This window comes from Rhineura floridana, chromosome 14 (genome assembly GCF_030035675.1).
Source record: "Rhineura floridana isolate rRhiFlo1 chromosome 14, rRhiFlo1.hap2, whole genome shotgun sequence".
Lineage (NCBI taxonomy): Eukaryota > Metazoa > Chordata > Lepidosauria > Squamata > Rhineuridae > Rhineura > Rhineura floridana.
The window spans coordinates 35,345,713-35,367,525 of NC_084493.1; the positions used below are offsets into that span (position 1 = coordinate 35,345,713).

The 21,813-nt window shown below is 45.0% G+C and overlaps 1 protein-coding gene across 2 annotated transcripts in view; it reads right to left on the reverse strand.

Moving 5' to 3' along the window:
* The window catches only part of ANXA2 (annexin A2), a 43,743-nt gene that overhangs the window by 18,660 nt on the left and 3,270 nt on the right, over positions 1-21,813 (reverse strand). Inside the window, exons 2-5 of one of the 2 annotated variants that reach the window (XM_061594811.1) lie at positions 12,799-13,006; positions 12,639-12,697; positions 9,382-9,481; positions 1,878-1,972 (exon numbers count right to left, since the gene is read on the reverse strand). In XM_061594811.1, the coding sequence (XP_061450795.1) occupies positions 1,878-1,972; positions 9,382-9,481; positions 12,639-12,686 (243 nt within the window). In that variant the 5' untranslated portion in view covers positions 12,687-12,697; positions 12,799-13,006. Of the gene's footprint in view, positions 1-1,838; positions 1,973-9,381; positions 9,482-12,638; positions 12,698-12,798; positions 13,007-21,813 lie in introns of both variants that reach the window. The other variant, XM_061594810.1, reaches the window with a different exon arrangement.

A 21,813-nucleotide genomic window follows, 5' to 3' on the forward strand; every position in this document is an offset into this window, starting at 1 on the left:
ATTAAAGTCACTTTCAAGACTTAGCTGAATGTAACCCTCACACTTGATTTCAAAGGGTATTTTGGATACATCCTGTCTTTAAAATGCACAGGACTACCATCTTTATCCTGAAGAACACTAATTAAGTATCTGTATTGTCTCCAAGAAAATCCAGTGGAAAAACTTTTCTTCCCTAGGAAACTCATACAGGGAAAGTCATCTTGCGTCCATTTCCTTTCCCTCTACTTCTGACTTGTATTTTTCCATACAGGAATTGGACTGTCGCCTGTTGGCACATTCTCCAGTCTCTCAGAATCCTTTGGCATCGAGACACCCTGTCTTAATTGGAGGTTTATCCTGACTGTGGGAGGCCAGGATGGAAAATGAGAGACCAGTAACAACTGTGAAAGCTGGAACAATCGTCGAGAATGGTAACGTAGATGAGAGCTTTAACCTGTGAGGCAATGCTCATATATTCCATAGATTATGTTGTGGATGCAAAGATTAAGAACAAAGGAAGCTGTGCTATACTGAGTCAGACCATTGGTCCATTTAGCTCAGTATTGCCTACACTGACTGGCAGCATCTCTCCAAGATTTTAGGCAGGAGTCTCTCCCAGACCCATCTGGAAATGCTAGGAATGAACCTGGGACCTTCTGTATTCAGAGCGGATGCTCTACCACTAAGCTACATCCTTTCCCCACCATTCTGGTGTCCAGGTGGAAAATACAAACAGAATTGACAACGGGCACTGGCTGTGGGCATCTAATGTCACCGGTTCCATGCTGCAGAACACTCTTCCAGCAAAGATTCTGCAGGTGTCCTTGCTTTTGACCTTCAGATGTCTCTTGAAGACCTTTTTATGCCAATAGGCCTTTGCAGCTGTTCAAACCGATTAGCCAGTCATTTCAATTATTGTCTGTATTGCTAAAAATTATCATTATTATAAACTGTGGTTAGTTAAACTAGAATCAGAAAAAAGAAGCACTCACTCCTGTATTATCTGCGGGATCTTATAAAGCTGTGGAGGGTACAGAAAAAGGCAACCAGAATGACCAAGATGTGGAAGCACAAGGAAAGGCTAAAGCAATGTGGCTTTGTAGTTGAGAGGTGGGAGAGACAACTAAAGTAGGACAGTACAATGGCTTATGAAATTGTGACCATGGTTTGTCAGGCTAATTTCAGTGTGTTTGAATACACAGACACAACCTAGTAGGCTTACCATAGTTTTCTGCCAACAAACCAAGATATGAAGCCATTGTTGTTGGCTTATGAACAATGACTTATTTTAACTATAGTTTGGCTTTATATCTGAACCCAGAATGTTTGCTAACCATGGTTTGCTTGGCCTCCCCATCCCAGACACCCACTAAGCTACAGCAGCATGAGGCAAGAGCAGGACAAACCAAGGTTTAGACAAACAAGTCACAACTTGTTTGGCCATCTGTGGGATGCTTTGTTGAGCAAATCATGACTTAGCATTACGTGAGAACTCAGCCTGTGAATAACATGGAGAGAAGAATGTTGATCCTCCCTCTCACAATAAAATGATGCATGAACACCCAGTAAAGTGTATTGGTCATAGATGCAGTTCAGACACAAGAAAGTACTTCTGCACATAACCCAGCATTAGCTTAGGGCAGGGTAGCCAAGAAGGTGACCTCCGGATTTTGGACTACAACTCCCATCATCCCTGACCATTAGCCACGTAGGCTAGGGCCGATGGAATTTGGGAATCCATCAGGCTGGCTTTGTCTGGCTCATGGAAATTGCTGCTACAAGGCATGACAGTGGCCACTGCTTTAGAGATCTTTAAAAGGTGATTTAACAGATTCATGGGAGAAGGAGGAGAGGTCTACCTCCTGCAGTATAGTGTAGCTTTTGGCCTCCCTCAGTACCTTCTTAGTCCTCCTCTGGTAAGCAAAGGCAATGTCATGACGCTGTTCATTGCTGCGGTTTGTCAGAATGTTGACAATGGTCACCTCATCCACACCTGCAAAGAGAAAGAACGAACAAGCAAAGGATCATTGCCAAGTTTGACCCAGCACTTGTATTGTCATTTGAAAGGCAAGCCCATGTCCAGCTGGGTTTTCAAAAATCCTCAAAACTTTCAGAAGAAAAAAAATAAAATAAATAGCAGCAGAAACATATCATAGAATCAGAGAATAGTAGGAAGGGGCCTATAAGGCCATCAAGTCCAACCCCCTGCTCAATGCAGGGATCCAAATCATTCCTGACAAATGGCTGTCCAGCTGCCTCTTGAATGCCTCCAGTGTTGGAGAGCCCACTACCTCTCTAGGTATCTCGTTATATAACATGTTAGGCACTTCATATACTTTATCTGCACCAGCAACCCTGCCTGTCTTGGTGAGTACTCTGACACAAGGCTTATACCTCCTGGGACTGGCAGCCAAACTCCGGAGGGCATCCACCAGAGCATGACAGTCACGGAAGCAACTTATCATCTAGTGTAGCCCCGAATTCCAACTATTCAGGACTAGTTTGAGATGTTTAGCTGTCCGTGTGGAAAAAAAAGGAATGATTTGCTTCTACTACAATACGTTGTTATAGAAAATATTTAACTTTTATCCCACCCTTCATCTAAAAAGCTGAGAGGCACGTAAAGATTCTCGCCACTCCTCTTTTTAATCCTCAACAATGCTGTGAGGTAGGCTGCGAGCACTCGAGGTGCCTACAACAAAGGGTTTCCATTTGGCCACACCTGGAGGGGGAACAGATTGATCTGTTGATCAGTTGCGAAATCTCTTTGAAGCTGATTTTTTAAAGAAAACCCCACTCAAGCTGCTCCCACCAGATTTTACAGTAAAAAGGGGCGGGGTTTGACTAGCGTCATGTGCCCCTGTTTTCATAAGGTGGAGACGCACTGGAGCCAGCAGAACAGTGAGTGTGTCTCTACCCATAGATTGGTCAAAGAAAGAACAGCTGGCCCAAGCTGGCCCATTGAGTTTCCTGGCTCAGCAGAGATTCATCCCTGGGCCTCTCTTGTGCAAGACGTTAACCGCTACAGGTCATGCTGTCTCCAAAGAGCATCCCACTAATCAGCTGATCAGAGTTTAATCTGCTCTGGTATTTATTTATTTTTTTACCTGCCATTTCCCTGACAGGGTATTTTAGTAGGCATTGTTATTTTATTATCTGGAAGGAAATTTTTACTGCAGTTCAAAATTCTGCCCTGGTACATAAAGGGCAAGTTATAAATATTTCAAATTAATAAAATAAGTAACAAAGAGAATGAGCTCAATGAGGCTCGCTAGGAGAACTTGCTCGTCGACTGTGCCATTGGTCAGATCCATCCACTACTCTGCCACTTTTAACAGCATGCAAAAGCCTCTGCCTCTTCCTGGCTCTCTAAAGGAGGTTGGAAAACCATTCCAGGAAGCATCTGTGCTGCTTACAGGTCAGGGAAGGATGCTAGACTGGCAGTCACCTGCTCAATGCAAAGTCTAGCTTGCAAGAATTGTTATCTGCGTATTTTCTCTAAACTATTTACCTACAAAATGGCTTCCCAAATTCACAGGTTGATTGTGTGTGTGTGTGTGTGTGTGTGTGTGTGTGTGTGTGTGTGTGTGTGTGTGTGTGTGTGTGTGTGTGTGTGTGTGTGTGTGTGTGTGTGTGTGTGTGTGTGTGTGTGTGTGTGTGTGTGTGTGTGTGTGTGTGTGTGTGTGTGTGTGTGTGTGTGTGTGTGTGTGTGAGAGAGAGAGAGAGAGAGAGAGAGAGAGAGAGAGAGAGAGAGAGAGAGAGAGAGAGAGAGAGAGAGAGAGAGAGAGAGAAGAGAGAGAGAGAGAGAGCTTGGAAGTTATTTTTTTTAACTACAACTCCCATTAGCCCCAGCCAGCATGGCCACTGCATTGGGCTGATGGGAGTTGTAGTTCAAAAAAAGTAACTTTTCTAAACTCTGTGTGTGTGTCTGTGTGTGTGAGTGAGTGAGTGAGTGAGTGAGAGTGAGAGTGAGAGAGAGAGAGAGAGAAATTCCAGTTATACACACCTAAACCAAGCTGATTACAAAAGGCAATTAAGAGGAGTCAACACTTTCCTTTTATGTCAGACTTTTTCCTTAGTTTCAATTGATTTAATGGCATCACATTATACTGTTGTGTCTCATTGGGATTCTCAAATTCAACCAGCAACTGCACTCAATTCCTCTAGAAAATGGTTGCATTCTCTTGTCTCAACATGTTGTTCCAAAGACGTGTGTCAAAATTGTTGAGATTTTTTTTTCGGAACTGATAACCTTTAAACAGCAGCATCAACCCATCCACTTGAGCATCACTGACCCAAGAAACTTCATGTGGTCTTTTGTTGTGCTTCTTTAAGAGTTCTGGGGATCACTGCTTTTATTAAATGGGGGAAAAGAAGCTTCTAGTCCTCAGGAACGGAGGCTGTCGTACCATTTGGGGGGAAAATGAAAGCAGGAATAATTCCCATCCATGCCTATCCCTGTTCTTCAGATCAAGGATGAAACGATAAAAGCAAGATAGCTACTTTAAAAATTTCTAGATCAAAAAGTAAAAGGGGGCAAGGAGTGAAAAAGCGTTAGCTTCTACGTAGTGGGTAACACAGTTCTATTGTGAGCTATCAGCCATACTTTTGTGATTTTAATGCTTTACCATTTTTTGTTGCTGTGTATTTTACACTTTTATCTGTGAACCCACTCTGATTTTGTATGAAGAGCAGGAATAATGCAAGCACAGTACTGCAGTCTGCCTACATTTCCTAAATGGCAATGCTGCTTCCACTCTTGAGGACTAGAAGCTTTTTTAAAAAAAATAAAAAAATAAAAGCCCCAAACCCCTGAACTCTATAGAAAGACTATTGCAATGATACACAGATCCCATTCAGAGGGTCTTGTGCTGCAGAACTTCCCAGGAGATTGTGCCAAGGGTTAATTAGTGAGGAAAGAATGCTACTGAGGATTTGCTGCTGGAGGCAACAAAATAGCTTCAGCCAGCTTTTACTAATTAGCTGGCATTTCCTGGTGTTAGATTTCAGTCCACCAAGAGCTGTGATCACAGGATCCTCATGGGATTGGACTAGGGTTGCAAGGACATTTCATACAAATGGCAGAACATGAATCACTGCAGCAACACGTGAGGGGTGCCATAGGAATAAGCACAAGAGCCAAAGTGGTGACAAATGCTGGATTTCCGCCAGAGCAGTTTGGGTTCAAACCCCTTGCTGAATGAGCTTAGACCTGCCACACAAGGATGTTGTGGAGGAGAAACAGTAGAACAGTCACCTAAAAAAAAACCCAAGTTGATAAATCAACTACTACTCATACAATCAATGGCTTACTTATATTTGCATAGGGGTAAAAAAGAATATATTTTTTTAGATGACTCAGGTACAAGCTACAACTGCCATTATTGTAGAAGAGGCATCCGCTCCTGGGCAAGAGCAAAGAAGGAGCCTCTGGGCACCTGCAGTTTCCATAAGTGCTTGTATTAAAATATATTTCAATATTTACTACACGGTTCAAATACGTCCCCAATTTTAACCGTGTAGTAAATACTGAAAAGTTTTTTTAAAAGATGGATTACTCACTGATTATTCATTAAATGCTGAAGCCTTAGGAAAATATAGAAGCACTCCCATAATGCTGTCCTAGAGGTACAGAGTTGGAACAGACTGCAGAAGATCGTCTGTGTGTGAATGGCCCAGCACACAGAGCTAGTGATGCAGACAGAATATTTGAACGCATTTAACAACAACATCTTTCATCAAATTCCAGAGCAATTCGCAATGCAATAATAAATGTATGCAATACAATAATAAAAATTATGATTACAATTAAAATGTTATGCATGTAGGCAATTTAAAATGCTGGATAGATTAAAACATGCTTTAGTCTGGCACCCAAAGGATTGGATGCAAAGGAATCCCTTCACACATTCTGCTGCTAGACATCAAGTGTAATTAGATGATCATGTGCACGCTCAGAAAAACCTCCCCCCCCCTCAGCTGTATAAATACATAAACTCTTCCCATTCATTCATAGACTTGGCAGGTGCTGAGCAGCTCTCCTGTTTCAACCATGTCGAGATTACAGATGGGGGGGATCCAGGAAGCACCTGACAAAAAGGGGTTAAGGAACAGCTTCCAGAAAGAGGGGTGTGAAGGTGGCAGTTGGGGAAAGTCGCAACCCACAACGAAGAATGCCTTTCCAAAAGTCTGCAGAGATCATGGGAGAGGCCCTGTTGGTTCTTCTGGTGTACTGCGGGGCGGGGTGAGGGGAACGGCTTGGCTGGCATCTCAGAGTAAGAATGCACCCTAAGCAGGATGCTGATTCATAGCTGCCGAGAGGCGGGTGGGGCAGTGAGCTGTTCAATGAAGAATGGAACTCAGAATTCTTCTTTTAAATAAAAAAAAAACGTATGGGCAGGAGGGAGGCACGGTGGTTTGTGAGTCTCCAACTGCAATGCTCCAATCAATCTTGTGGGCAGAAAGACTCTTTAGTCTGCTGGCTAACAGGCATTCCTGGCCGCTTCTTAATGTTACCTTCCTGGACCCAGCAGGTCTGCTGACATGGTCCACCAGGGCTTTGAGGCAAGGCAAGAGGGACTGTGCAGCGAAATAGAAGGCGTGACATTTAGGCAAAGTGGCCTGGAAAGGAAAGGCTCCAAGGAAGAGGGTTACTGCAGCTCTGAGCTGTAGCATCCTTTCAGGGCCAGGTGCACCATCTCCCAGCCTCCTGTTAAGCAACGATATATTAACTCTTGGCCCCAAAGGCACATCTTCCCCCAATGCCACCTTCAGGGGAAAAGCTCCAGCAGGAGACAGCAGAACTTCATATTTGTGGATAAAAGTGTCTACCCCATTTATGCATCAAGTGTTTGTGTGGCCAATTACCTTTCAAATCAAAAGGTCTGTGTGGGGGAGATTTCAGTGTGACATCTCACATAAAAAAAGAAAAAGAGACAACTGCATCCACTACACCCCTGGGCAATATCTATATTCTAGCAAAAGAAAAACGATAAAGCAGGTATTCTCTTTTCACTTTAAAAAAAACTGGAATAAAGGGAAAGGAAAGAATTGAAGAAAAAAAAACATGAGGATGTAAGCTGTGGTGTTCTTGGGGTCCCAAGAGCTTTTGCTTCTCCCCACCTCACCCCCCACAACAAGGGCCACAAACATGCATGTTCTTTTTAAAAGTAAAATAAAATGTAAACTATGCATCATGTATACCATATACAAAGGGGGTGCGGGAAGAGAAGAGGTGCACCGACTGCATCGGCTTTTGATTTTTAAATGTTAAGGTGTGGCTCTCAATCACGTGAGGCCAGCGGAATCATTTCCAAGAGTTAAGTTATTTTGCTCCAAGTTTTTGTTCTCAGGTACAGTGAAGAGACATGCAATCGCTTCTCGCCACTGTTCAGCGACCACTGTAATGTTCCATACAGCAAATGCTGCCTCCACAGGGCACCCCCACTTCTGGAAACTTGGTGAATTCTTATTTTGCACAGTTATCCCCCCCTTCTGCCAGGCAACCTGAAGTATGGTCAGTTTTGTAGAATAAAGGTCCATCAGCTAAGGAACAATCCTGTTCAAGCCAACTGGGGATGTGATGCAATGCCACAAAGGTTTGCAATGCCGCTCCCAATTCATGGGTTACCAAGGCACCGTGGTGGTTGCTTGGGGGTGGGCTGGGGGAATGGTGCAATTCAGACTCACAGTGCCACACACGTCATATCTACTAGTAACCACTTCCGTTCAAGTGCCGCAGTATACATAAGCCCTTCATACACATGATGAGGGACAGCAGGCTTGGGGGTACCTCAAAGTTTGTCAGAAGAATCATGGAGCCCCAAAACCAGCACAGTGAGAAGTGAGTGTGCAGAATGATCATGTTTGGGGTGGTGATGGAGAGAATGGATTATCTTTAAAGGGCTGGAGTTCCAGCCATGAACAGGAGCACTGGAGACTCCAACATTTTGTTGCAGATTCTGCTTGTAACATTATTTTTATAAATAAACCACTATGTGTGTACTTGGCACTTTATAGAGTACAAGATGACAGGTCCCTGCCCTGAGAGGCTTACAATCTAACATTCAACACAAGCGAGGCTAGGCCCATCCCCATGCTAAAGCACGCAGAGACTTCACAGCCCAAAACCACAGCCCAAAAACTGCTTTTGCAAAGTCTGGCATGTACCAACTAGGAAAGACAGCCTAGCTATGAAAGCATCATGAGACGAAAGGGTAATGTCAACACTAGAACACTTGCTGCAGCTTTTTCCAAAATCCACGCCTAGGCCTCTGACAGGAAAACTGCTGGAAAGCCCTGCTTGGCCTTGAGCCCGTCACACATACTCTCTCTCTCTCTCTCTCTCTCTCTCTCTCTCTCTCTCTCTCTCTCTCTCTCTCTCTCACACACACACACACACACACACACACACACACACACACACAGAGTTGTTGTGAAGTTAAAATGGGATTATTTCCACCATGTCCACTAGTCTGAACTTCTTGGAGGAGACATGGGCCACTAATATGATTGTCATGGAAGGCATACAAGAAAGTTATTGTCTCAGTCCAACAACAAGAGACACAGAAAACTCCTGACTCCATCAATGAAATCCAGGACCACCTAGTGTCTAAACTATATAACTGCGTTATCCACAAAGTTATCAAGAACAACACTTGTGTCCCAGGTACTACTTACTCTACAGAAAAAGAGTGTAGAGGAGACTTTTGGGCTGCTTGATCCTGTGTGATGTTTATTTATTGGATTTATATCTCACCCTTCCTCCTGAAGGGGCCCACAGGAGCAAACACACCAATGACAAAACATTTATATAAACAGTATAGTGGTTAAGAGTTTTGGACAAAGAGAGGGAAGATCAGGGTTCAGATCTTTACCCAGCCACAGACCAAGCTGTTTAACTATGGGGCAACCATCATCAAATCCTTATCTAAGAAGTTAAAGGTAAGAAGCTCAAAGCACAAGTGAAAAATAGTTCAAATCTCTTTCATCTTAACCCACCTTGTAGGCCAGAAGAATGTTTTGCTACCCAAAGTGAGCTCCTTATGGGTGGGCTCAGGCTCTAAGCCAGGGAAACCTTTGGCCCTCCAGATGTTGTTGGACTCCAACTCCCAACAAGCCCAGTCAGCATGGCCAATGGCCAGGACAATGGGAGTTGGGAGTCCAATAGCATGTGGAGGGCCACAGATTCTCCATCCCTGCTCTAAAATAAAATTTGCATCAGGGGACAATAAGAGGTTCAAACTTGTGGAGCATAAATTCAGTCATTTAACCTGAGAATGTAACAGAGGCAGTCTGAATCACAGCAAAGATCCATCCAACCCAGCAACCTGTTTCCAGTGGTGGGAAGACAGGGAAATAGTAGTTTCCAATGTAAGATAGAGGGCTTTTCCCCTGCCCTACCTTTGGTCCTAATGGCTGTTTCGAGGGCTGCAGCATCACGATCAGCATCAAAGTTTCCATATGCCTTGACTGTGGCGTAGGCACTTGGAGGGAGAGCATGCTGTGGGAGAGAAGGAGAGGGGAATTAGCATTAAAGCCCTACATCTCAAATTGTCTCAAGCTCTACTCTCGTAAGAGGAAAGTCACTGTAGCCTCTACGGTGAAAGTTTATGGTGCTACTTTCTGATCTCACTGAACAGGACAAATACAAAAATCAAAGACTGGAAACTTGGTGTACTTCAGATGTTGCTGAACTCTAACTCCCATCAGCCTCAGCCAGACTGGCCAACAGCCAGGGATGATGATAAGGGGAGTCATCCAGAGGTCCACAGGTTCCGATGTAAAAAAAGATGTGTCTGTGAACCATCCTACAGGTCGTTTTTGAAATAAAAAGTCTGCACCCAAATGCATTCAATAAATAAAATCAATTTTTTGAAACACAAGGGCGTTGCCAAAAATAGGAGGAAATGGCGCAACAAGAGAAAGAATGCCTGCAAAAGATGGGTATTCTTTTCTACTTGTACCACTGCCAGAGAACAGCTCACACTAGGAGGTATTGCAACACAGCAACAGGGATGCAAGCAATCCTCCTCCCCCCAAATAAAGTACCCCAGATTAGGAGTGAGGGAGAAATTCAAGTCACATTTAAAGGTGAATTTATCTAATTTGCACTTTTAGAAACAACGTGTGAACCCAAACAAGGCCATTCTTCAAAATTTGCACTTATCCAAATTGTTCTATGCAGTTCCCCAAACAATGTTTACAAAAATGCCTATATTAGGGGGAAGTGTACATAAAAAATTAAATGTTAGTGAAAATAACATATAAAATGTATTATAATAACAGAAGTTGCTTGCAAAAATGCTTACACTAGTCAAAGCTTCATAGAAAAATGTGTTTATTAGGAGAAATTCACACTAAAATGCTGATGAATTTTCATGAGGATTTTCTTTTCTGAAAAAAAATGCAAATTGCTGCAGAACTGTGGAAAACCGCATTTAAGATCAGAAAAGAGAAACTGAGAGAAGAAAAACTGACAGATCCTTCCATCCAATTACTCCAGTGAAGGTTCGTTTCCCTTTGCAAACCACGCCCAAGCCAAAAGTGTACTTGCACCTATTGCAATCTTTAAACAGAAAAGGACTAATGGTCAGAAAAGATCTTGTGCAGGATGGGCATTGCACTCTTAGCCACAACATTGCCACCCCCCTCCTCTCCAGTAAGGCTTGCTAAACAGCCACAATGAGGCCCTCTTTTGAAAATCCAGGACTCCAGGGGAAAGGCATAAACATATTTAAAAACAAAACCCAGCTAACCGCTGCCTCTTCCGTATTCCCACCTTTCTCAGCCAAGGCAGAACCTGGCCTTTTGCCACCCCATGCACAGCGCACATTATTTTCCAGAAGAATCTGCTCCTTTCAGATGCCAAAAACAACCAGTGGGTGGAAAAGTTAAACTGCACCCATAGAGAAGCTGACAGCTCCCAAAATAAAAACACATTCTTTTACTATCAAACACAACGCGTTTGGGAGCATTTCACAGCTCAGTTGCATTGCATGTAGTAAGAACCAGGTTCAGTCCCTGCGATCTATAGTTCAAAGGATCAGGCAGCAGGTAACTGAAAATACCTTGTGCTGCCCAGGAGCCACTGACGGTCAGATTGCCCAAGACTAGGGATAGGTGAGAAATTCAATTCAGTTTGCATTTAAAGCCAAATTTATCAATTCCACACTTTCCGAAACTACTCAAAAACCAAAACACAACCATCCTTCAAAATTCACATTTATCTGAATTTTGCGATATCATTCTCCAACTAAGTAATGTTTGGAAAATGCATAAAAACAAATATATTCGTGAAAATAACATACAAAAATGCATTACATTAGGAGAAATTGCTTGCAAAAATGTCTCCATTAGTCAAAACTGCATAATACAAAATGTGTTTAGCAGGGGAAATTCTCACTAAAATGCTGGAGAACTTTCATGAAGATATTTCTTTTTAAAAAATTGCAAATTGCTGCAGAAGTGGGGAAAACCAGATTTAAGACTGGAAAAATGAGAAACAGAGAACTGAAACTGACAGATCCTTCTTTCCCTACCCAAAACTGGTCTTGAATGGAAAAACAGCTCTGATGCAAGACTATGCTTCCTCAGACAAAACTAGATGAGTGAGGATGTTCCATAAAAAGAGCATTTCCCAAACTTCTGATAACCGAAGCTTATTTTTTTACCCTGAACTGAAATTAGAGGCACGTTCTTATACCTCAAAAGATTTATTTTGTGCAAGTATAAAAATTCCCTAGGGTTGGTGAGTGTTCTGTTAGTGCAAGGATTTCTTGCACAAGTGAACATTCCCCCAACCCTCCAGAGCAGATTTGGGGATGGCACAGGATACGAGTAGGGGGAAAAGGGAATCCTATGGCGCTTGTGCCAGTATAACTATTCCGTTGAATACAGCCCCTATTTTCAAAAGAGTTTCTCAGCCCGAATCATTGGGCAATAGTGGATTGGATGTTAGTGTTATTCAGAATAGTCCCATTTAAGTTAATAGCCATGACTAATATAGGTTCATTAATTTCAGTGAGTCTTTCTGAGTAGGACTCAAATGCTACACCACCCATTGTTCAGGGTATGCCTGAATATCTGGACGTGTGAAGTTGCCTTATACGGAGTAAAGCCCCCGCTCCACATCCGAGCCCAGCATGGTTTTCTCTGACTGGCAGTGCCCCCCCTCCCCAGCATATTCAGAGGGGCCTTTCCCATTACGTGCTGCTGAACTGCTTATAAGGAGAGACGCATGGCCTGCACTTTGAACTTCTGCATGCAAAGCATGAAACAAGCCACAGAGCTGGACTCCTTTGGCAGGAAGGGCACAGAATAAATTTAATAAAAGCATAATCACCCCCAAATTGGGAAACTGCAAGAACATAGCAGAGAATCCTGGCGAGACACAGCGAGCAGCCTTCAGAAGCAGGCACTTGTATTGAGAGGACCCAAGTGACCAGACAAATGCACCCAAACCGCCCACACAACAATGCGTGGATTTTTGCCCTAGAATGTGTGGCATTGCCTTAGGCCACGGCATACTTTGGGGTTCATTCACAAGGTAATTATGGGGGGGGAGTGTCATTCACAAGAGACATGTCTCCAGTAAATACATCATATGTATGCCAGCGGGGGGGGGGAGAGGAAGAGAGGGGTAATAAAGCAATCCTTACATCTCCCTCAAGGGTGAGCTTGCTTAAGATCTCGTGGACCGTTGACATCTTGAAAGAACCTGGAACAAACAAGGGAGAGGGAATTCAAGTAAATATGTTTTAGCACTACAACCATCCAAGAACTAAAACAGGCTGCAGAGACACTTAGAGACACACTTACTGTTCTGCCGGTTCTACAATGCTAGTCAAACCCTGCACGTTTTTACTGTGGGATCAGCTTGAGTGTTTTTTAAAAAAAAAATCGGCTTCAAACAGATTTTGCAACTGTTCAGCAGATCAACCTGTTGCCCCTCCAGGTGCGGCCAATGGAAGTGCTTTACTTTGGGTGACTAGCGTGTTCACAGCTTGAATTTCACTGGAATGGCCGTCTGCAAAGAAAAACATGTTTTAGACAGCAGTCAAGGGAGGATGCTCATAAAGTCACAAACATTGCTCTTCCCCGATTCTGCAAATATCCCAGCAAAGAAAAATGGCAGTGGGGGGATTTCCTCCCAATGCAACAGAAGCTTCAAAGAAGCTATTTTCATTCTTTATTTAATTATTACATGTATATCCCTTCTTTCTTTGAAGGAGCTCAAGGTGGAGCACATGGCTCTCCTCTTCCCCATTTTACACAACAACCCTGTGAGGTAGGTTAGACTGGGAGAGTGTGAGTGTCCCAAAGTGAACTCCATGGTTGGCTGGCGATACGAAACCAGGTCTCCCAGGTCCTAGTCCAGCCTTCACCAAACGCATACCCTCCATGTTTTGGCCTATGACTCCCATCAGCCCGAAAATCTAGAGGGGGCCAGGTTGGCAAAAGCTGGACAGTGCAAAACTTTAACCACAACACCACACCAGACTGCAGAAGGAGAGCCACCAGTTGCATTTCTCCTTCCTGCATGATGTTGTAATGTGCCTTCAAGTCGATTACGACTTATGGTGATCCTATGAATCAGTGACCTCCAAGAGTATCTGTCGTGAACCACCCTGTTCAGATCTTGTAAGTTCAGGTCTGTGGCTTCCTTTATGAAATAAATCCATCTCTTGTTTGGCCTTCCTCTTTTTCTACTCCCTTCTGTTTTCCCCAGCATTATTGTCTTTTCTAGTGAATCATGTCTTCTCATGATGTGTCCAAAGGATGATAACCTCAGTTTCATCATTTTAGCTTCTAGTGATAGTTCTGATTTAATTTGTTCTAATACCCAATTATTTGTCTTTTTTGCGGTCCATGGTATCTGCTCCTGCATGCTACAAGCCCTAAAATTATTAGGGGCCCTGCTGCGGCTGTTTACATTTTTTTTAAATGGGCATTAAATAGAAAGCCACAGTTCACCAAGGTGTGTGCTTTGACCCTCAGAAGCCTTTGCCGCTCCTGCAAGGAGAGAGGCCACTCCTGGGGAGAGGCTCTTCAACACAAGAAGAATAGAGTCTCCCCAGTTAAACTGAATGTTCAAAAACATGAAAGGTGAAGGAGGAACAAGTGTTTCTTATAGAGAACAAAGGCTGGTTGCATAAATGGTTGTGGGCTGATCAATATGAATTAAATGAGGACGGACTGCTATGCAAGGACAGGAATCACTGTCAAGATATACTTGAGGATATTTTTTTTTTAAAAAAAACTCCCAACAGAGGGCACAGTTATAATACTGGCAGAGACCAAGGCAACTCAACAAGAACCAATGTACAATTAACAGATGAGCAATTAAGGGTGTGGCAGCGAGTGAAACGTGGGAAGGAGGCTTTGCCAAGGAACAGACTTGGCGCTGCCCAGACACACACACCACTCTGGAGCCCCATAAAAGAAAAATATGCCCTTTTCTAGAGAAAAAGGGGGAAAAAGCAACTGCATGCAAATCATATCCCAAAGGCACCATGCAAAGGCATTAACAATGGAAAGGAGTAGTTCAGAGGATATATGTCAGTCCTGCCTAATCCGGTGGCTTTCAGAGGTGGGAAGGTGAAGATATACCATTAGCCAATTACTGTTGAGTACTGGAGCCATGCAGCATCTTTAGAGTCAAGACTTGTATGGCTCATTTTGAAGTCTTAGGCTGAGACCAGCCAAGGAGAAAAAAAACAAAAACAGCCACACTTAAGCACCAAAAGACAAAGAGTCGCCACTGACATGAAATTTAAAAGAAGCAAATGCCAAAATACTATTACAAAATTTCCTAACACTTCTCACAGTAAAGAGTCACTCCATCACCCTAAATTAAAACTGGAAACAAACTCAACTCTTACTCCCAAGGTTTTTTTTACTGTTAGAGTGTATAAGCATGGGCTGTCAACGTGGTGCCCTCCAGATGTTGTTGGACTCCCATCAGCTCCAGTCAACATGGTCCATGGCCAGGGATGACAGGTGCTCCAACAACAGGGAGTTGGGCTCAGTGGCTTTATAGGCCCCTTCCAACTCTACCATTCTCTGATTCTATGATCTGGAGGGCACCAGATTGGCAACCCTGGTATAACTACCCTCAAAAGGACCCAATCCCCTATGGCAGGGCTGGATTATCCATTAGGCTTAGTAGGCTGAAGCCTAGGAGCCCGGAGCTCTTGGGGGCCCGTGTCGCGGGACAAGAGCTTCCTAACCGCCCGCCATCCCCCCACTTCACTTACCTTTTTCTCTGCTGTTTTTTGCAGTTTGCCATCAATCAAGATGGCGACTGAGGTTTCCCTAAGGGGCTGAAGCCTCTGCCGCCATCTTGGTTGATGGCACACATGCGTGCTACACGTGCACATTGCTGCCATCAACCAAGATGGCAGCAGAGGCTTCAGCCCCTTAGGGAAACCTCAGCTGCCATCTTGATTGATGGCAAACCAGCGCGCGCATATTGCCTAAGAGGAGAACGGGGCCCAAACACCAATCAGCCTAGGGGCCCTCCTCAGCTTAATCCGGCCCTGCCCTGTGGTTGCGCAGAGGTGGCTGGCTGGGTGTGTGCACTTTCACTGAATGGAGTTCAGCTGAGAGCAGCATCTCACACAGAGATACAATGGGAAGCCTCTCCTGAGTTCTACTCTAACATTGCATCAAGAGTGAGCAGATCATTTAAATTACACCCAACATGGAGCCTTGATCTGTCCCCAGCAAAGAGTAGCCAGTAGCAGGAAAGACCTCAGCAGTACACCGGCCAGAGACACGGCAGACATTCTCCTTTGGAGCCTAACAACCTTTAATTTTTTTCTTGCAATAAACTAGCAGGTCTTGGGGAGCACCCTTTTGGAAATACTACGCTGATGAAAATGGCTCTATTTTACAGCAGCCACCGCTCTTGCCAATGGAAGGAAGAACTGCCTCCAACTGCCAAGCAGAGACATTTTAGAACCTCGCCTCTTTTAGACTACAAATGAGTGGCATGTATACAGGCAGGCCAGAAAAGCATTTGTGGACTAGTAACTTGGAGATCTATTTAGAAGGGTGTTTAAAAAAAAGAAACGAACGGAAATACAAAGACTGGCAACTTGCAATAAGGAAGATGTTAAAAATGGCAAAGCAGCTAGGTAAGAAAAAAGTTAATGAGCTGATTTCAACCTGCTTTTTTGTTTTCCAACAAGTTATTTTCTCCTGTGCTGTCAGAGCTTGGCAAGACTAATGGCTGTTGGGCTGGGTGGGTGGGTGTCTCCAAATCTGGGAAGGAGAAGCTGTTGTTCTGCAAAGGGTGTAGCTGGAAGGAATTCGGGCTGTACTCTTGCATTCCTGGAGATCAGGCATGAGAACGGAACACCCAAACTGCTCAGGTTAGAAAAATGTTTCAGCTGCCAACCAGGATCTGGCAATGGTACATGGTGTGCTGCAGCTGAGCTCACTTTTAAAATATGCTGAAGGTGGACTGGCCAAGTGCCAACCATCATCAAGCAGCACATCCCAGAGACAGTGAGTTGTGTGACCCTACGAAGGTGTAATAGATGAGAAGGGCAATCAGCAGCTACCTCCCTCTCCCCCAACAGTCATGAAATAAAGTAAATCTGAAGGACCACCAGAAGGTCATCCTGGCCATCCCCTGCCAGTCATGAGCCCCCTCCACCATCTCCCCATCCCCAGAACAATCTAGAAAAGCTGGACCAAGGTAGGAGGGAGAAATTCAGACTTGCCTAATTCTCACTTCCCAAACTAACAAGCAAATCAAAATCCAGCCATCCCTTGAAATTTGCACTCCTGCGAATGTTGGAATGCAGTTCTCCAAGCAAAACATGCTTACAAAAATGTGCATGTTAGGGAAAAGCATCAATATTAGTTAAAAGAATGTATAAAATTTCATTATGATTGGGGAAATGGTTTGCAAAGAACAGTAACACAAAAATGAGTACACATTTTTTGATGGACTTTTATAAAAAATAAATTGCACAGCTGATGGGGAATGGAAATGGGGAAAAGCAGACAACGGACAGATTGTCCATTTCTACCTGGACCATGTCCTTTCCTAGAGACCGTCCATGCATGCCTCTCACTTACTTCCCACCAAGACTGCAGATGGAGCAGTTCTGAGGGGTGCGATACATAAAGGAGGGGCCAATTTCATATGGCAATGGGGGGCAGGGAGGGCTTTGATCTTTGGGTCCAAGGAAAGAAATACAAGTCAGCACAGAGAAGACAAGCAATCTTAGTCATAGTAATGCATTTGTTCCTGTCAGGAGAACCACTGGTGGTCAGGGTTACAATAAATTAATTAATTAAAGAAGACTTACAGCACAATTCTATCTCTCTCTATAATAGCAAACTCGGGTGGTTGAGCACCTATCAGACATTGAAAAACACAAAATAATTGTGCCCAATAGGTCTATCAATGGCCACCTTCCTCTGTGACTCTCCTTTCACTCTCCTTTCAAAGCCATCTAAGCAATGCAGAGTCCTAACTATGGTGTCCCAATAATTTAGATACCCCACTGTTTCACTCGTTAGTCAAACCTTATCAAGCCATAAGGAGTTATTTGCAAGGGGGTGTACACACACACTTAAACTTACATTTTAAAAAATAACTTAAAGGAATTGGGAAATGTCACTGCCTGGCTTACCCTGGCAGTTACATCAAGAACTGCAAGTGATTGCAATAAAGACAGCTTCAACCAAAGCATCAACTGATTTTTGAAAGAGCTCCGTTACTAAATTAAATGACAACCACAGCCAAACAGGCTTGCTGGGACAGGAAGAAAAAGGCGGGGGGGGGAGGAGAAAGGGGGAAGATGACCAAGTCCAGCAATTCAGCCGACACACCCATGGAATGTCTGTTGAGTTGCCACATAACAGGGTAGTAAATGGAGGCCAATCAGGGGAAAGTTATTACAGCCGGTCATGGGGGGGGGGTTAGAAGAGAGAGAATGCACAGCAAGCAAGGGAATTCTGCAAAGCTGTCTTTGTTAAGAGACAGATGAGGTCACAAATCTTGACCTACATGGCTATAATGATGTTGTGAACTGTGAGATGCTAATTACACAGGATCTGGGAGCTGCTTTAAGCCAAGAAGAGCAGAAGGTGTAGAATCTGAAGGTTGCATTGAGCTAAGCGATGGTGTCTGGTGCCCATTGGGACTGGTGGGGCAGAGGGCAGGGAGCCCAACAGTAGGTGGTGGCAGAACCAATGAGGTCTCGTCTTGTCCTTCCCCCCCCCCCGCTTTCCACAAGGGACAACACAGACGGAGGAGGAGGAAGAGGGTGGGCAGGCAGCCAACGCCCTGGACTGATTGTAAGGAGGAAAGAAAGCAGGTGGGGGCTGGCTAAGGGCAGACTGAGGTTTGCCCTAATAATGGATCAGCCTCCACTGGGACTAGGTTTTCCCTGTTAGTCGTACATGTGAGTTTCAATGGGTTTTCTCTGAGAAGGACTAACATTGGATACAATCCATGGCTCCTAATGGAAGAAGCAACTGAAGGCTGTGCTGTTTGGCCCAGTGTGATTAAGAGGAAGACACATCTGCAGCCCATAGTACAGGCTATGAAACAATAGGCAGCCCTCTAGCCTTAGTTGTCGTCATTTCTCCCACTCCATGGATGCTATGCACAGCTTAAAAAAAATGCTCACGCTAACCACTGAACCTCCAAAGAGACACTTGGAGCAAAGGTATAATAATCAGGCCCCTCCTATATCTCCTTGGGTTCTTAAAATGCAATAAATAATAATAATAATTGTTGTTGTTGTTATTGGCATTTGTATCACCAAACATTCTGGACAGCATCCATGGAAGTTACCCAAGTCTATCTCCACAACAACCCTGTGAGGTAGGCAACACTGAGAGGCAGTGGCTGGCCTAAGTGAGCTGAGCAGGGATTCCATTTCAGAACTACCCACATTCAAAACTTGACAAGAGCACAGCAGTGTAGCACGATGAGGAAGAGGAACACTAGGGGCAACCCAGAGGAAGCTGCATGCACTGGAAACCAAATTATTTCAGGGGGTCTCTGGCAGGCCTCCTCTGAATCAGGCCCAACAGGAGAGAACCCAGCAAAGTCCCCGGGGTGGTATCCAATGCTACTCCTATTCAGAGTATACCCACTGAAGTTAACGGACATGAGCAACAGGTCCATTAATTTCAGCGAGCCTACTCTTACGTAAGAGTTGAGTACAATCCTTGGTTTTTGGCTGTTCTGTACAGGCTGGGTGACTAGTATGCTGAAGATGGCAGTTTAGTAGATTACGTTCCCATTCACATGGAAAGAGTGGAAGAAGAGGCCCCAACCAGGGAAGAGGAACAGCAGGGTCAGCGGTCAGGGCTGATGAGGGCTGGAGCCCAGCAACATCTAGTGAGCCACCCATTCCCCAACACTGCTTAGACTAAAAGGGGTGCTCAGGTTCTGTCCGCAAGGCTGAGCGGGAGACATTCAGCCCATTGTGCCCACACACAGAACTGCTACCCTTCATGGTGCCCACTGCGGCTACTTCTCTGCGCACCTCACAGGAGAGCCGCCTCTCTGACACACACCATTCTGCACCCCTGGCACCCCATGCCATCTAAGAACACTCAGCAATCCCTGTGCCAGTCCCTGGCGGTCCTGAGAGGAGATTTGGGAATTACAGGAATTAATAAAAGTCGCACAGCTCAGAGCAGAAACTACACTGCCAATGCCAGGAGGCTAAAGCGCTTGCCAGGGCACTGATCCCCTGAGGGGTGGGGCACCTGCCAAGCACCAGCGCTCTGCCATCTTGGTGCTGCTGGGCAGAGAGAATATGCCCTGATCTGTCCCATGTGAAAACATAGGGGTCACGCAGAGTTTGGCGAGCCACGAACCCTCCATCACTGGCCATCTCCCTCAGCCTTCCCACTTCAACACCCTTATGGGTTGGCACAGAGTTGTCTGGTGACCCTCAAAAAGCTGCATCCAACAAATGCAAGGCTGCCACCCAATGAAGGAAACTGCAGAATTTTAAAGAAGTTCTGCTTACACAGTCGGCTCCCCTGTCATATTGTAGCAGTGTGTTCCCTTAGGCAGGAGAACAGAGGGAATGTGAGGTCAGGGGGATGCTTGGGTCAGGAAATGGGGGGATACAAATCTTGCATTCAGAAGAATAGGATGTTTAGAAATCTGCCCCCTGATTAACTGTGGGGATCTCTGTAGTCAGTCAAAAGTTTCTTTTCTTTGATATGGGTTCATCCAACCCCAATCGTTGACTAAACATTGCCACTTTTTAAAAAGAAGCCATTATATGATCTGAAGTTTCCTGCCTCTGCTGCTGCCCTTGCCAAGTTCTAAACCAGCTTAGTCAGGACACGCCGCTGCCGCCAAAGGCTGGGAAAGAAGTTATCAGAAGCCATCTCCAAAGGGAGAAGAGCTAGGAGCTCCCGGCAGCCGCTCACTGGGTGTGGCTGGAGCCATTGTGCTAGTCTGCAAAGGAGGGTCTCCTTTGTGGGTGGAGGAGGAGGAGGAGGAGGAGGTGCTCCTCATGGTTCAGAAGTCTTCCCAATGAGCGAATGGAAACCCTGAGCCTGTCTGCATGAACCGCGCCTTCCAAGGAAGGCTGAGTGTGGCCCTGGAGGAATGTGGGCTGCAAGGAAGAGAGAGGCACAAGGGGCCCCAAGGGACGCTCCTAGCAGCTATACCTCTGCAGGAAGGAAGGGAGAGAGAGAGAGAGAGAGAGAGAGAGAGAGAGAGAGAGAGAGAGAGACTTCTCTAAACCAAAACAGGATCGTTTATAAAGATTCCTCATTTTAATAAGTATTTTGCAGGAAAAGGCAGCCGTCCACAGCTAGAAAGGGAACCCACAAAGAGAGCAAGCCATCATGAGATCATGCCAAGCTCTGCAGCAGGACTTAATTAAGTTCAAAGTGGGAAGGAGAGAGGGGGGGGACTTTGAAAGCATTATTTAAAAGTGCAACTTTTTCTGCAGTGCTGTTTATTTGGCTAGAAGAAGAGGAAAGATTGTGTCAGCATCTACAAGCCAACAGTGGCCTGCTCACAGGCTAGCCTGGGGTAGGTTTCACCTCCACCCACCCGCGCATTGCACGTCAACTGTGGCTTGACACTAACTGGTCTTGCAGCTTCATATAACCTCACCAATGGTGTACATTCATTGCCAGTCAATGCTTTCTTTATAAAGGGGAGGCAGAATCAGAAAGTCAGCAACAGGGGCCAGGGATTGTCTCCAATGCTAGCCCTACTCAGAGTAGACCCACTGAAATAAATGAACATGATTCACTTAGGTTCATAAATTTCAACGGGTCTGCTCAGAGTAAAACGTAGATACAATCCAGGAAGTCCTGGGACCAATTTGGTCCTGCCTAGCCCTTCAGTTGCCAATTCATGGAGGGGGCGGCTTTATTTATTACTATTTATTTTATTTCTTTGTTACATTGATACCCCGCCTTTCTTTCACCATGGAACCCAAAGCGGCATACATGAGGTTCCCAGGCGGTCTCCATCCAGGCACTGACCAGACCCAGACCTGCTTCGCTTCAGCAAGGTGGTGGCCTCCTGGGCCTTCAGACCATTTCTCTGCCTCCAAGGAGATCAGGGCAGTATACATGGTTTCACCACACCCATTTTCGTCCTAACCATTACCCTAGGAGGCAAGTTAGGCTTTGGGATAGTACCTGGCCCAGAGTCACTCATTGCCTACCACAGGGTGGGGATTTGAACCTGTATCTCTTTAAGTTACAGCGTGACACTCTGCCCACTGCACAACACTGCCATATGACTTTGCAGACCACGGTGGGGAGTCACTGTCCCTGAGGCCTCCAAGGAAGTGACTAGCAGTATACATACCAGAC